The 17,292-nt window shown below is 38.6% G+C and overlaps 1 protein-coding gene across 2 annotated transcripts in view; it reads left to right on the top strand.

The window, feature by feature from the left end:
* The window catches only part of LOC102309063 (netrin receptor UNC5C), a 181,502-nt gene that overhangs the window by 73,969 nt on the left and 90,241 nt on the right, over positions 1-17,292 (top strand). For both annotated transcript variants that reach the window (XM_005916218.3, XM_005916219.3), the window contains exon 2: positions 11,511-11,747. In XM_005916218.3, the coding sequence (XP_005916280.1) occupies positions 11,511-11,747 (237 nt within the window). The remainder of the gene's footprint in view (positions 1-11,510; positions 11,748-17,292) is intronic.

Here is a 17,292-nt window from a genome sequence, read left to right as displayed (position 1 = left end):
TAAACTGGTACACAAGATTATCATCATAATAATACTAAACTCAAAACGCTGGGTCAAGTGACCCAGGACCATGACAGTACTAGTAAACACAGAGATCTTTTGTTGAGTCATGTATGTTGTGTGGTACACGGTAAATCTTATTCATCCATCCATGATATAATCATCATGTCATCTATTAGTGGGTGGGCTATATTAGGAAGCAAGTGGACATTTGGTCCTCAGAGTTGTGTTTATATCATGCGGATACCTTACCTCTGAAACCCCGTGCACCAGGATGCATGGTGGGAAGAAAGCATCCAGCAGAGGAAACACGATGCTTTTACCAATACAATGAAGCCATTGTGTTCATTTACACTGAAATGGTTATTAATAGCTTATTTCATTGTAACATTCAACAAATTATGGTAGTATTTACAGTATGTTCTAGCTCTGACCTTGCCCCAAATATGTCAATTACTTCAGGTCTCTCAGCTCAGAACTAGATGTCTAGAGTATATGTCTTTTTATAGGTTTCATTCAGGCCCACTATGAATTTTCTTTTCCTTCTGGTCACTTGAATTTATCTGCGATTCAGCCTTGTATGGGCTGGCAATGTTCTTCGCCCCAGGGGCTGATGAAACCCATTCAAAAACCCATTGTGTAATTTTAAAAGTCTTCGGATTTCACCAAAATAGAGCTGAAAATAGAATAAGCCTGTTTCTTTCCTGCTCCTCCTCCAGTTTTCTCCATCTCGCTCACACAACATGCTCACAGAGGCTTACTGTTTAGATGCCCGTGCTTGTGTGCTGTAACCATTGCTTTACTTCCAATAAGCTCAAGTAAACCTTGATCCAGAAAGTAGTGCTGTACGAAATAAAAGGTAATTAGGACACTTCCTAATCTTTTCTTCCTCATCTTGCTCTCACCATAATGGAACAAAATTCCTTGGCGCTTTTTATGGCACATTAGTAATCCTGCCATTTATTTTTATAGCTATAAGGTGTGAGCTCTAACCCAAAGATGTTGCTTTCAAAGAAACCTTAATTTGATGCATTTTAAAACAGTGTAAACAATCCCAGACAAAAAGAAAAAATACAAATCAAAGACAATTTAAAAAAAAGATTAAACCTAAAGGAGAGGAAAAACTAATGAGAAGGATAATAAATAGGGAAAAAGTGTTGATGAAGAAATAGCTTTACCATCTTTAGTCAGGCCAGTGACCTAGTTTAAAAGTCAGAGAAGGTGTATGCATTACTGAGCTAAAATAGAGACGAGAGAAACTGTTGTTTACTGTGTGTGCATGACAAAAGAAAGCAAGAGCGAAAAGTATGGTCAGTAATGTCTCTGTAATAGGGTCAGATACAGGAGTCCATTATGAAACCCCCTGGAGGCTCTATTTATAGTGACCAAACCGGGGGGGGGAGGGTAGATAGGATATATAGAGTAAGAGAGGTTGTGAAAAATGTGGAGAGTTTGAGATGAAGTGGTAACGGAGAAAGAGAAGAATGAGCGAAGGAGGATGGAAGGAGGTGGTGTGTGGAAAGATGCCAGAGAGCAAAGCAAGGAGATGAAGCATTGGGGAAGTGTGTGTGTAGATGGATAAAGGCGTGAAATGGGGATTGAAGATGAGAGCAGGAAGTGCGGAAATATGCCAGAAAGAAAAAGGAAAGGATGGAGGGAAGATTGAGAAGGAGGAGAGAGACACAGCGGGTGGGGGGGGGGGAGACGAGCGATTGTGGCTAGGCGTGAGAGAGACCAAGTGTTGAAGTTGGGAGAGAGATGAGGGCGGCAGAGAGAGAGAAAAGGGATAAGAAGGGAAGAGAGAAGTGGTGAGCCTGCAGATGGTGAAAGGCATGAGCAGTGAAATGTCGGATCCAATTTTATCTACAGCTCTGAATAAGATCACCAAAATATGGGGAAATCTTCAAATGAAATAAGCCTGTAAGCTGTTTTTATCATTTGATTTTATTATTCCTGTGTGTTTGTCTGTGTGTATGTTTGCGTGTGTGTGTGTGTGTGTATGTTTGTGTGTGTGAACATATTGTGCTGCTTTGTCCTCAATAAATCTTCAAAACTGGGAAAAGCATTGAGTTTTAATTCCTTTTTAAGGCAAATGAGTAGAGCAGTATGAAGCAATTTGGATAAGGAGACAGGATGGAAGACACGGAAACACTAATGCATCTGAAGAACAGAAAGAAAAGAGTGGGGGAAAAAAAGAGTATGAAAAAGCCACAAGGCACAGGAGATCGGGTCCTGCACAAAGTGGCTGGGTGGGTAGAGTACTGTGTGAAATCTGCCTCTGGGGAACTGACCTAAGAAAGACGGATGGCTAAATCTATGTCATTACTCCACTGCAAAAGGAGAACGAGGCTGCAAGCAATAAGAAGAAAAGAAGGGTAAGGTATGCATTATATGTGAATATGCATAGGTTGTCTAAGGAAACCAGGGAAGACATCACAAACCGAGATGAAAAGGAAGAGAGAGACTCAAACAGATAGGAGGAGGGGAAAAAATCATAAAGACACATAAGCCTGCACGGAAAGATTCTGACAGGTGGAAAATTATGCAAGTGCACATGATGAACAGAGTGAAACCCATTTGGAGAATGAGATGTTGATCATACAGCCCAGACATGCACACCACCAGTTGGCCATTCTATTAGTTGTCTGCCTCACAGAAAAAACATTACCCTATCTCCCTGAAAATAGAAGTCCTTCCCCAGCCAGTGTTTTGATATTCTAATGCACTGCCCTGTGCTGGCTGCTTGTATTAATAGCGATACTGAGCTGTGATAGTATAACATGAATGAAAGCAAAGCCTCGCTTTTCCCTCAGGCCTGGGATAAGGGAGACAGAATCCATCTGGAAGATAACATTACACAGCAACTCACACAAGTTTGTACCCCCACAAGCTTACATAAGATTATGCATATAAATGAGGTATTCCATCTGCATGTGGCTGTCTGTGATGTGAGTACAGTTGAGCCTGTGCGTAATGCCAAATTAAAGTTGTGCATTACAGAGCTGATAACTGTCCATGATTGTGAAATTACTATAATTATTCTTCTTCTGACTGTCCATGTGCTTCCCTGTTTCTCCTTGTGCACTGCTCTGTTTTTTTCTGCTTAAACGTTTGGTTTCTTACTACAGTATTACTGCATTATTCAATTTCTGAGAGACCCTGTGATTAATCAGTTTTGCAAATTACTCTTTTGGTGATTTGTAAGCTCCAGTTCTTTACACTTTGCCAGAAAACTGCATCATATTGTGAATCTGGGTAAAACATATATATGTGAGAAAATATAAATGAAAATGATGTGTTGGTTGCATGACATCCATAGCTAGAGAGGAGGAGTAGAGAGATGAGAGACTTGCAGAAAATGGCCTGTCCTTACTGGTTCTCACACCTGACCTAGATCAGAAAGAAGACTCACATTATGGCCAAAGACTCGAACAGGTCTCCTCACCATGATCGTGTCAGCTGATAGTGTGCTTTCAGGAGTCACAAAGATGTACACAAAAAAACTACAACCAAAGCCTCATTGCTTGTTACCTACCTAGAAAGAGGAGAATTGGATGTAAGCACCCTCTACAGACCAGCCTGTGCTGTCCACTGAGGTGTATCAGTACACCTAAGCTGACTTGCACTGCAGAAACTGGAGATAAGCCCTGGCTTATGAGACATTTAAAGAGAAATGAGGCGTGCTTGATCTCAGGTTCTTCATATGTGGCAGAATACTCTATACTTTCCCCTTTTTTTTTTTTCTTTTTGCCCCTCCATGGCTGAGCCAGATTACTTTACAGGAAATAGCTGAAGACGTGATCAGTAGAGAAATGGAATGACAGCCACAAAGTAAAGGAAAGGCAATAATGTGAGAACAAAAGATGCACCATGATAAGAAAAGTAACACCCAAGTCCTGTGAAGTATCTTTCTGTGTGTGTCTCATGTACATGTAATGCTTGGCAAAGACAGCTATATATATAAAAAAAAAATGGATGCAGAATTTTTTCACACTGCCTACCTGCAAACACCCACGCATCAGCTGCTCCTGTGCGGCATGTGTCCCTGTTTAAAATGCGCCTGTGCCCAATTTTATATATGTGTGATGTATGTCCAACTGTGACTGTGCGAGTCATTTTCTCAATGTGACTTTTTACCAAACATGACTCAGGTGACACCTGAAGGGATTTCTATATCTCTGTTATTTTCCCTTTCATTACCTCCCTTCTTGTTTTAATCACTTTGCTTTTATCTTAATTTTTTTGACCTTAATATAGCAGTGGTATCAGCGATCTTTGCAATTTAAATTTGCTTTGGGATGAAAGCTTCTGTTGACTTTTCATTTTATTAAATTGTTGAAGAAACTGATCTTATTGAATTTTTTTTTAAATATTTGGCGAAGTATCCTGGCAAGTAATTTGTATGCTAAATTGGAATTTGTTCTAAAAACTGGTAAAAAAGTCAGGTCTGAAAAGTTGGCAGGCACACCCTGTGTGAATGTGACTTTCATGGTCAAATTCCTTCAGTGGTTGTTGGCATATGTAAGTCAAATGATAGCTAACCAACTCTATAGTTATTGTACTAGTGCCGCAGATGACTGAAATAAACTGTATTAAATAAATGCTAACTGAACAATTTAGAGCATTTAGTATCTGCTTTTATTCATACTTCTTTAAATGTGCAAGTACAGTATAATAACATTCATCTCAACACACATCATCCACATAAATACAGATGCAAACACAAATGCATGCACATGCATGACTGCATAATATTAGCACATATTGCAGCATGTGCATTGATTTTTAAAATGCACATGCTGCAATATGTGCTTACTATTCTCCGAACTGATTACTAATAATATGGAACTAAATAAAATGAACATGATCTGTTTGATTTGGCGTCAAGTATGTGAGTTTGCATCTGGAGCTGTAAAATAGATATTTAAGCTGTGAATTTTGTAGACTATGTGAAGGTGTGCATGTGCTTTTAACACAGAGTGACACTTCTAACAAAGGAAAACATCAGAAAGTTAAAAAAGCGTATTGCATAAGTTATTGACAAAAAGCATTTAGCTCTATTACAGTATATGCTATAGGTTTCAACAAAAAGGCTGCAGGATACGTTAGATTTATACTTTTTTTAATCCTTCAGACAGGGGCTCTCTTTTTGGGTCTCTCAAATGAGGCAAGTTGTAGCCTGACTTGAGTCAGCCCTCTTCAGGCAGAACTGTAAATCTAGTTCCAGGCTTAGCTGGGGCCTTACATGTCATACACTAAAAGCTGGAGGACGCCAGCCAGCTGTCACTGTCTGCTCCATTCCTAAACAGTCTAACATTCACCTATCCCCTGCCTTTATGCATCACCTGGCATGGCTCTTGGCTATAACAAAAAGTGTCTTGTGTATATTATATCCATCAGGTAGACATGATTCATCAACCAGTCTCGCGGCACTTTTTGCCACACAAAATAACACAGTAGGTTTTTTTTTCTTGTTTGAGATTCCATGTAAAACTGCAACCAGCAATCAAGAGTCCTCATACTGATAATGATATAATCCTGTGTGTTTTCACGGATTTACACTGGTATATACTTCTCCTAAAGTTTATAATTAAAATATAGTTATGTTTAATTGAACAAAGTTAATAGAATGCTGATGTGTCTACCCATAATTTACATAATCTTTCTGCTTGGAGAGTTCAGACTGAGGATAAAATTAAGTTTCAAACAGATGCAGAAAAAAATGTGAGATCACTTACTGCATTGTTTACAAAGCAATGGGACATTCATGTCAAGTAGTTCAACAAACTTAGTCACTTGATCCCCTTTTTATAACAGATTTTTCTGTAAGAACAGCTCACACTGTTACACTTGCACACAGGTAGTGTTGTTTTATCATGACATTTGTGAACCACCATAGCTTTTCTGGTATTTGGTCATTCTGCCTCTCACGAGAACCACTTACAACCTGAAAATAACTCTCACAAATGTGATTAAAAAAATCTAAAATACTTGACATTCAAAAGATAATATGTCAAGATTTTAACTGTGTGATTCCTAGAATACCATGACTACTTTTTCAATGTTGTGTCCACTAGTAAAGGCATCGTGAATAGCCTTTACCCATCAGACTGTGTAAGGAGTGCTTCGGTTTGTGAGTAAAAACAGGTTTTGACCACCAAGCTTTTTGTTTGTTTTGTTTTTTTTAAAGGAAGCTAGAATGAAAATCTGTCTTAATGACACTTTTTAACAAAAGATGAAATTAGTTGGAGAAACATACCCTACTTTAATAACAATATACAGTATATAAATCTTTAATAATGGTTTTATTAATAATGAGATTGCTCTGTTATTCTGCTCAGTTGTCTTGGCTTACAGGTATACCTTCAGGCAAAAGTGGGTAAATGGATCCTTACCCACACATATAGCTATTTCAAAGGATGAATAATTTAACAGGAGATGGGTAAACACTTAAGAAATTTGAGTACTGAATACGCAGTGGGAGATTGAAAAGAAAAAAAAATTCAAAAGAGAATATTAAAATCTGTCTGCAATGACAGCAAATCCTGAAAGCAGCTGAACGAGAGAAAGAAGGAAGACAACAGGAAATCAGAAATGCTCAACTGCTGCTCTATAGACATGGCTGATATTATTATGTTCTTTAGAGCAGAGGTCCCCAACCTTTTTTGCGCCACGGACCGGTTTATGCCCGACCTTTACGGCCTTTAAGGTGTCTCGGATAAATACAACAAAATAAAACTAGTACCGGTACCGAAAAAAGATTTATTCATAACACACGTGAAAAGACCCAGGAAAACCAAGTTAACGATAAAAACAATAACAAAATAACCCTGAAAACTGATAAAAACCCTGAAAACCATACATTTCACACCTGAGCCTCAACTCTTGCGGCCCGGTATCAAACGACTCACGGACCGGTACCGGTCCGAGGCCCGGGGGTTGGGGACCGCTGCTTTAGAGTACTGTCTATCTGTGCGTGTGTGTGCGCACGAGCTTGCATGAACAGATGCTTTGGGCGGGTTTGGTTGCATGTTTGTGGACCTGCTGTTTGCCTTTTTGTTTTGCGTGTGTGCGTGTGTGTGTGTGTGTGTGTGTGAGAGAGAGAGAGAGAGAGAGCGAGCAAGAGAGAGAATGGTTGACATCATATATCCAATTCCACGGCAATGATACATTAGCCCTCTGCTGGGCCATCATCTCTCAGTCTTCTCAGTTTTCATCTTTCTCTTCACCTCCCTATACTCCCTGAATCACCTCCCTAAACCTTTCAAGATTCAAATAGGTCATTTTAAGTTGAATCTGTTAAAGGGTAAAGGATGTGTTTTTGTCCATATGTGTGTGCAGGAAAAAACGAGTGTAAGTAATGGGAAAATTGTATTTGTTGTGTTCGTAAAACAATGTGTGTTTGTGAGAGACACAACCAGAGAGGAAGAGCGAGAGCTAGAGAACAGAGAAATATGGGAATCCTTTGGTGCATAAAAACACTTTTGCACCTTTACGTTTGTGCAAGTGTGTGCATTTTCCTTTGTTTTTGTATGTGTGAGTTGTGTAATTTGGCTGTAAAGATATGGATTGTTTTAGTTTTGTTTGGTTGTCTGTGGTTGTGTGTATGCTGTCAATAGTGGTTGGATTAGGGGTAAAGGGGTGGGGGTGGGTGGCTACCATTTTATGTCTATTTACGGTGTGTGTGTGTGTGTGAGTTAGAGCATAGCCGTTTCTCAGAAAGTGAATGTTTTTGCAGCTGCAACAGATTGAAACTAACCGATAAGACATTAAGAAGTATGATTTCATGATTTCCACGGCTACTGCACTGATAGGCATCGCATGCTACTTGCAGTGCCAACAAAACAAGACCCAGGCACACATACATGCTCCTACTCAAGAGGCATTTTGACCTTATATGGCACTAAGTTTGGCTTTGTTTGGCATTAGGCTGGAGGAATGAATGCATTTTTTTTTGCACTCTCCAGCATCAGCTTTTCAAATTGTTTACATATTTGTTTGTTACTCCTGTAACTAACAGGAAGATTTAAAAAGTATCAAATACTGCTCATATTGCACTTTTTCATGTAAAATTAACCTTGTTTTATGGAAACCATTCAAACCCAAAAATGTATTACTGATGCAAACCATTAAGTCATGCAAAGTCTGTGAGTAGCCTGTTGTTTTTACTGTACAAATATTATAGTATTTGTCTTGTCAACAGGGGGTTGCTGCATACCATGTTAAATTATTTCAGCATTGTTTGCTTTTTTTTTTGCTCAATCTGTCATTAACCTATTGACTTCTATACTGATTCCAGTGGTCATAATATTGTCTGATGTTCAGAGATGATTAGTCACCTCTGATGACATATGTTTTTAGCAGATTTACAGATATTTATTGGCTTGGTTTGTAGGTATTCAAAGGTGGGCTTCCCTACTGACTTCAAGGAGGGAATAAATGCGGTTTTAGCCAGTGGCACATATTTACAACATACTGTAAATCGAACCTAGACATTGTTCTGCTACAGCCATCCATTAGTGATGACAGCATTCAGGCAAGACGTTTATGAGCTGGGCTGTTAGGATCTTTAAGTCACCCTGTCAGGAGATCGGGGGGAGAGGGGTAGGTGGGTGTGTAAGGAGGTGGTGAAACAAGAAAGAGGGATAAGGTTTAGAAGAGGAAAACAGATGGAAAAGGCAACAGTGATGCGCTGTGATAGACGAAGGCACAGGGAAGATGCAGAAGTGGAAGGAAACGGTAAGCATTTGGGAAACAAAGCTTTTATTCATAGAGATTTTTCCCCCTCCATCCTTCCCATTTTCTCATTCCACCAACACTCTTTTCTAGCTATCATGTTTCTTGTGCCAATCAATAATTTATAGCTGTCGCTCCAGAGCCATGAACCCCTTCAGCTCTCTGAATGACAGATGAGGGTGAGAATGATTATTGGGGCGAAGTGAAAAGCAGTAGGGGCGTAAAAGCAAAAGCAGGTTCATGAAGGGGAAAAAAGGAGCAAAAAATAGCTATACAGAGAAGGCGGTGCAGCAAGTGAGAAACTAACAGAGAAATGGCTGAATATGACACTGGATAAATAACCAAGTGTTGGAGAAAATTTCCCACAGATAATGAAATTATACAGTGAAAATGTCTACCAATTTCCATACTCTCAGAGAACTAATTACAGAACTAAGAGAGAAAATGTCAGCTTCGTGACATCAAAGTGGGGACGCTGCCTACTCATTTTCCCCTTATTTGTGTCTTGATGTTTTACCTAAGCTGCTTTTAGCTTCTAGCCCCACAGCACATTTCTATTCTCCAAGATAAGGGCCACAATTACACATGCGCACACATGGATATGGTTGAGGAATGGAAGATTGTGTATGCATGTGCATAAGCACATAAACACATTTATGTGTCGTTTTTTTGGATGCTGCTTTTGTGTGTATTCACAGCACAGTTTATGTGCAATTGGAGAATTGAAAAATTTGGCCTGAAAAACCATGACGTTGTGTCAGTAGCGTTCTGTATTTAAATTTTCCGATGAGTCACAGATCTCCAGGTGAGGCAGTCACACACAGAGGCGCACACATACATACAGAGGTCTAGACAGTCCACAAGGTCCAAATGAAACTGGAAGGTGATGGAGTGGAGGAAACTTATACGTTAAAAACATTTGTTTGTGTGCGAGAGCGAGTGTGTGTTTGTATGAACTTTCGGAAAATAAGTGTATTGTGTCTGCCTCTGTGTGTGTATGTGTCTGTGAGAGAGAGAGAGAATGAGACCCTAGCTCTTCTCCCTCCCACCGGCTCTTGTAATCCTCTGTGTTTTGGCGACCTTGGCAACCTGGTGACAAAACATTCCAGGTGTCGCTTTGATTGAGGTCATGGGTGGGCGAGAAGTGAAAAGATGTTGGAGGTGAGAGAGCAGGATGGACTGAGAGGAGGATAAAGTTCCTGATGGCCTCGGGGTCAGCCATTCAGTTTATTCAGTCATTTCCTGCCTGTGTGTATATATTTTCCCTGCCCATTTCTTTATTTGCTCTTCTTCATGTTTTCCAAAAACATATAAAGGAAAAGTTGTAGATTTAAAATCTGAATAAAATGGATGGAGGTTATAATTATGTTATTGATAATTAGTTTTTTGTTTGTTTGTTTAGAAAATTTATGGTTTTGGCTAACTGTTATGTACATTGATTCATATTTTGTTTACATTTACTCTCAATCAGGGGTAAATATGGCTGCTGAAGGTGGGATATGGCAAGTCAAACTAAAGAGCATTATTAGCTTAAATTTAAACTTATGACTGACCCAATGTAATGGTGACACTAAAGGCTACACCAGTCCAATAAGGTCCATTACCTTAAACCTTACCACACTGTCTAGCGTGGTAATACATTCCCCTTTTTAAATTCATAACATATTACCATTTTGTTAATTTCTGGGCGATAAAGCCTCTGTGTCTTTGACTGACATACAGAATCAGGCACACAACCTCTTCTGTACATCTGAAATTAAATGCCACTTTAAAAAAAAAAATTTTATTGCTCACTTCTGTTGTGTACAACTGGCCAGATGCTGTGCCATGATCACAACTTTATTTATATCTATAACATGAACACATTAAAGCAATGAGAAGGGAAAAAAGGAGGCATAAGTGTGACCATCTGCTTTAAGTGAGCAACTCCATGGCATTAACTGGTAGCAATACCAGACTTCCGCACAAAAAAATATAAACTGACTTTATATTATAAAATCTTCACCTGAATATGATTTGGTTTCTGTAAATTGGAGATGCCAGTATGCTGCTCCAGATTATTCCATGCATTTTAAACCCTGGTGTTGACCCTACCTGTACAGGTTTGACTCTGCATGAGAGAGGTAGTGCTGTAAGTTACAGGCATGCAAATGTATATTTGATTAGTTTGTGATTTAAGATGGACAAATACTGCAGTTTTTTTTTTCTGACAGCAACTCACACTGCAAATCTTCATGGGTATTTCTCCAAATCCAGAACTTGTATGTGCTCCCACTGAAAATGAACAAAAGCCCCTGATTAGTCTTGTCAACTGGCAACCAATTTGTTGCTAAATTCAGGCTAAATCAGTGTACTTTGTCTGCTTGGCTTACTGCTGTGAGTAATCTCATAAAGGATAGCTCCAGTGACTAGCTCCCAAGTTTTTGTTGTATGCTTGTTCAGGAGCTTTACTCTTTTTGCCCTCTTTCAATCAGTTTTCCTTCATTGTACAGTCTTAATTTTATTAACTTATAAAGTTAAGACACATACAAAGCCAAGATCGTCTTTTTCTTATGGCTCTAATGGCTAACAGAGTGCTATAACTGGACTCCATAAGCAGGTGTACTGTATAATGATGAGGGGGGAAAGCATAGTAGTTTGGATAAAACAGATATTACTGATGAAATCAAAGCAATTGAATGAATACAAGATTCACAGTTCCGGCTTCTCTCTTAAAACAGACTAATGAACAGGGGAAAAACATTTGAACACTTAAATTTTCCTTCTCTTTGCAGTGAGAGATGATGAAGATTTCCTGAGTCTGAGTGAGCTCCCAGAAACCTTCCCTTCTGACCCACCGGAACCCTTACCTCACTTCCTGTTTGAACCTGAGGAAGGCTACATTGTCAAGAATAAGCCCGTCAATCTCTACTGCAAAGCAACGCCTGCCACACAGATTTACTTCAAGTGCAACAGCGAGTGGGTCCATCAGAAAGACCACACTGTGGAGGAAAGGGTTGACGAAAACTCAGGTAAGCAAAAGCTAGCACACACATCTAAATAGAGATTTACTTGGTCTTTAGCAGAAAGTGGCTGTAAGGCAACTGTCAAACTTTTTGAGAGAGATTTTTTGGATGAAAAAACAAAACCCAACTGTACTTTTACGTCGAAACAGCTGGAAAATAAATTGCTTTTTAAAAAACAAACAAACTAGAAAATTTTTCTGCCACTCTATTCATAGAAAAATTCATCTTCAATTAATTGTGATCTCTGTTTTTTTTGTTTTTTTGTTTTTTTATTTAATTGTAAGTGTGTGAAAGTGTAGTTCATGATTATAGTTATAAACAGTATCCTTCAAAATATGGGGCAAATGACATGTCTTTTGATTCAGTGATTCAGTTTTGGGGGTCATGACTATCCTTATAATGACAGGTGACAAAAATGTAATGTATTTAAATTAATTCATTTACTGATACCAAAACAAAATAATAATAATTTTTAAACACTGTGAAAACAGAAAATGAGCTGTAAGCATGCAGCTTTGAACAAGAGGTGTATTTATCATTTACACATATATTTGACACAGTCTGCAGCAGATGTTACTTGCCATACATCATACAGAGGTTGTTTGTATTACATGTTATTTAAAATCAGACCGTTAAAATGGGCTTTTAACATGCCTACACTGCATAGTCAATTAAGTCCCCCTTTCCCTTTTGATTTATCTGGGCATTTGTCAGTGTCTGGCCCTGTTGATATTTTGCTCTTTGTGATGTGTCCAAATTTTTTGTCTCACTGGTACACTGGAAGCTCACAGGTTAAATCCATTATTCAGATGTTTTATTTGTCCAGAAAGGTAGGTCACATGTCAGATGTGTGTACACAGCTGTCCCACTGCCAGTGCTGTACTGCGATGTTCAGAGGACAGTTTAATGGGATCCACAACGATGTACTGGATCGCAGCCAAAGTTCCACACTTGTCGCTTGACAGCACATGGTATTACTCTGCAGGCTAGGTAATGATGAATCATGCTGTTGCTTTGGCAGGAATACAAAGATATACACAACCTGGTTTCTTAGACTTAAGGTTGACGTGAGCTCAGCTTATGGGTTTCCACCTGCTTGATAATAAGCTTCGGTCCCCAGAGCAAGCAAAACTGAAACACATGCTTGGCTGGAAAAAACAATTGGGTCAACAAACAGCAGCATAAATCAGAATTGTTATTTTGGCTTATGCATATCTCTCTCTCTCTCTCTCTCTATATATATATATATATATATATATATATCTCGTTGCAAAGAACATCCCAGAAGCAGAAATTGTGCTGTATGTATACGTTCTTTCTTTGATGTTCTAGTTGGTGTCTGCTTCAGTTCTTAACCAAATCAGACACAGAAACAAAGGTTCGTATGCATATAGTGTTAAATACTATTTTCATAGAAGGTAAATTAAAATAGTAGTAATTTCTCTTCAACTATAGCATCATATCCCCATTGTGTTGCTTGTATTTGATTTCTTAAACATACTTTAAAAAAATGTTTTCCCTTTTCATCTGTCTTACTGCTTTCTAATATTTGAGTACTAACTTTTTTGCTGAGAGCACAAACACAAAACAAAACTGTTAATAAGATGGTAAGTTGGCGTGCTGTCATCAGTTTTGTTTATTCATGAGTTTATGCTCACAGTCTTGCCCTCAGATCTTCCCTCTTTCTTTCCTCCTCTGTCTCTCAGTGCTCAGTACTGACTTCATGTGCAGCTGCTAGTCATTTATTAGTCTTCCATCAGCTGTTTGCTAGCTGCTGTGTTTTGAGTTATATGTTACTGAGAGGATTTTTCTGTTTAATTAATGAACCATGGCTTTAAACTGTCCTCTTGTCTAGTAATTGACACTTAGTTATTAACATAATTTCGATCACCCAGTCTAAGATAACCCCCCCACATACATCAAGTTCTTTTTATTATGTTTCTACAGTAGATTTGTAATTGTGTATAAAGCTCATTTTGTATATTAATATCAAATATCATATTTCCGAGTTCTACTGTCTGTCCTGTCTGTTGAAATTGTCCTCTCTTCCTCCCCTCACATCCAACCTGTCGACCAGATGGCCGCCCCTCCCTCAGCCTGTCTCTGTCAGAGGTTTCTTCCTGTTAAAAGCGAGTTTTTCCTTCCCACTGTCACCAAAGTGCTTGCTCATAGGTGTTCATGTGGTTGTTGGGGTTTTCTTTGTATTATTGTAGGGCCTTTACCTTACAATATCAAGTGCTTCGAGGAATCTGTTATTATGATTTGGTGTTATATAAATAGAAAAGAGTAATCCTCGGGTCTTGGTCAAACATGGATTAAGTTTTGGAAGTTTTGGATTTTGGAACTGCTCAAGATGTGTTTTAGTTTGCATAATTTGCTGCTCTAGGAAATTTCATCTTAAGCACACAATAATCAGTATACACATACAAAATATGGCAACTGAATAATTAAATAGAGCTGATGATATCGAAGATTGCGTTAAGTCGTTGTTGTTGTTGTTTGATAACAGCAATTTGATTACAATAATGGGCAATACTTTCTCTGCTCTAAATAAACAGATGAAAAGTGCAAACAACACAGTCGAAATGATGAGAGAACGCCTTTTTTGGTGTCAGACAAAGCTTTTAGTTCACTTTGAAAATATAGGCAATGAAATTAGAAAACTAATTACAAATGCTAGATATATGTATATATCTGTATAGATAGATACAGTATTATAGTACACAGTTTTAGTTAATCGCTTAGAAATCTATTGTAGGGTCTTTGAATTTACTGTGTGTGCACTGTTTATCTGTTTGTCTTTGGTAAGACCTATACTCTGTAAGCTGTTTACTTCTCTTTGTTTCCTGCTGTTTCAGCAGCACAGCTAGAAGCTTTGACCCCCATACTGCTTTTATTATCTGTTTTCTTTCTCCCTCTCTTCCCCTCTGTCCCATCTCCTTACTTGCCGTTCTCCTTTCTTTTCTTTTCCTTTCTCTCTGCCTCATGCTGTTTTGTGCTCTACTCTAATTTCCACTGCCTGAAACTGGAGTGAGCAAAGTCAGATAAAAACCTGAGCTTGAGGAAACAGGGGAGAGAAGTAGGGGTTGAAGGAGAGATGTTGATGGAGGGTATCTTTAAGAGGACTGAAAAGGCCAACAGCTATCAGGGAGTCACACTGAGGAGAAAGACGATATGGATCCTGTTGTGCCTCCTGTCCCCCTCTCTCTGCCTGCCTTCTCATATTTTAGCAGAAAATGTAAAGTCAGCTTAAGTGTTGAAACACAGAGAAGTCTGATTCTGGGGATAGAATGAAATAGATAAACAAACACAGCAAATGTAAAACAACCAAAAGTTGTGTTAAAAAGCTCTGTGTGCCCTGTTTCATTTTACTGCTCGTATAAGTAGAGTAACAGAAATGCAGACATTAAGTGTGGAAAATCAGAGAAAAAACAAAACAAAAGGGTAATCAGTGATGATTTACTGTCTTGAAAGATTAAATATTGAGGACTGAATAATGGAGCAATGTTGAATTTTTAAAAAAAGTATGTTTATTGCAATTTTTGTGATTACATAAAGCTCAATAATAGAAATCAAGCTTTTTTTTTTTATATAACAAAGTTTAAAAAGATAAGTAAAATATGAATGCATGCTTAGTGATGCACTGATTTTACAATGGACTGCCTGCTTCCACAGTGTCTTCTGTCAGTGCAGAAGCTACTGTCGCCAGCTCCCTTATTCACCAGGGGTTGCCACAGTGGGTAGCTTCACGTGTTTGACTTGGCAGAGTTTTGATGCTAGATGCCCTTCCTGATGCAACCCCAAAGGGATTTGTGTGTCCTATAGAGACGCTGTCTGTTGCATGGGCTTGCATACATTTGCCAAGGTGAAATCTGTATATTTTTTAAATTTCAATAAAAAGTCCTTAGAAGGTGTTGTAAACTTTACTTTCTGGATAAGTTGCAATTATGCAGAAAATTATTTATTTATATATATAAAGCCAGCTAACTTGATACTGTTGGGCTTTCAGTCAAAGCCGCACATAAAAGAAACAAAAAGTTAACCCCCCCCCAAAAAAAAAAGCCCTCCTCCAGACAGGTGTTAATACAATCTCATTATTAGCAGTGACATTTGCTAAAACATGCTTACCATATCTCCATTTTAATTAATGTTGTGTAAGGTGCAGATCAGCATAATTTGTGCAGATCGCATATGTTATTGCGAAGGGCATTTCTCCAGTGTTTGCTTAAGCCATATGCGTACAACCACAGTATATCTCCATTAGCCTTGAAGTGTGCTAATGACATGTTGTGTACCAGGTTACTTACTTTGTCTCCATTAGCCAAAGTGTGAGTGGTTATTAGTCTGGTAGCAATGACCCGTGACTCCACATCTACACATGCACAAACACGCACACATACATTATTGGCACACAAAGTATTGGCTCTGGTGATTTGTGACCTCTTTCCCTCCATTGCTGCCATCTCACTTGTATTGATTTTTTTTCTCGTCTTTGTCTCTCCCTCTTTCTGTTTCTCCTAATGTTTCTCCTTTCCTCTTTCTTTTTTGCCCTCTTTCTGGCTTCACTCCCATTTTTCTCTGTGGCCATTTGTTTAGTTCTTTTTTTAAATGTTGCTACAATGTCTGCAAATGTACAATATCTCTCCTTCTTGAATACAGAAAAGGTACATACCTGTGTCTATCTGTGAGTCTGTCTGTCTGTCACAAGAGAGAGAGAAAATGTGTGATTGATAATGCTTATCTGAGGGTTTTTGGTATAGTCCCCTTTAGGTTTTCTTTTGGTTCATTGCCTCTGTGGAACTCTGGAACTGCTAAAGGACTCAAATGTGCACACTCAGCAACATTTACATGCATACAAGCATGCACAGACACATACATTGTAATCAGTCACTATCACAGTGGAAACCTTTGAGCGAGTATACCCATGCACTTGCATGTATGCGTACATGCACGCGGTCTACACATTTTGAGTGTTCAGTTGGTTACAGACCGCTGATTCTGTTCTGTCAGTGTCCTCCATGATTTTTCCCTCCAAAGAACTCTGTCAGGCCTTGTTCTCTTCCTTTCTCACCATGCTTCACAGCCTGTTGTGATCTCACTTTAAATACCCCCTTTGGCTCTTCCGTCTTCATCTTTTAAACCCCCCCTTCATCGTAATGCTTATTTAAAAACGTAACATTTAACCTAGCCCTCAGCATTTAAACTGTGCAATTTTGGTTTTTAATGCATAAATAATAATGATCTAATACATTAAATTATTAGCATAATATATAATATGTGTTCTACATAAGGCATAATCTATTTTGCATAATGTCTTATGTAGAACAACCTTCTTGAAAAGAGCTAATTTGCGACAAATGCTGGCCACACAAACATTTATATCTGCTCAGTTTTTTTTATTTTTTATGATGGCATCTAGTTCTGGTTAGAAGTTATTGTAGTTCGAAATGAAAGTTGAACTAATGTCGGAGACATCAATCATAAAACTGACATTTCAGCATTGTCGTTGGGACAACTTCCTGTGTGTTTCTTGGCTACTCTTTTGCTACGG

This window comes from Haplochromis burtoni, unplaced genomic scaffold, assembly GCF_018398535.1.
Source record: "Haplochromis burtoni strain Fernald_Lab_line unplaced genomic scaffold, NCSU_Asbu1 Contig_18, whole genome shotgun sequence".
NCBI classification, from domain to species: domain Eukaryota; kingdom Metazoa; phylum Chordata; class Actinopteri; order Cichliformes; family Cichlidae; genus Haplochromis; species Haplochromis burtoni.
The sequence above is the reverse complement of the archived record's forward strand: the minus strand, read 5'-3'. Positions and strand labels throughout refer to the sequence as shown.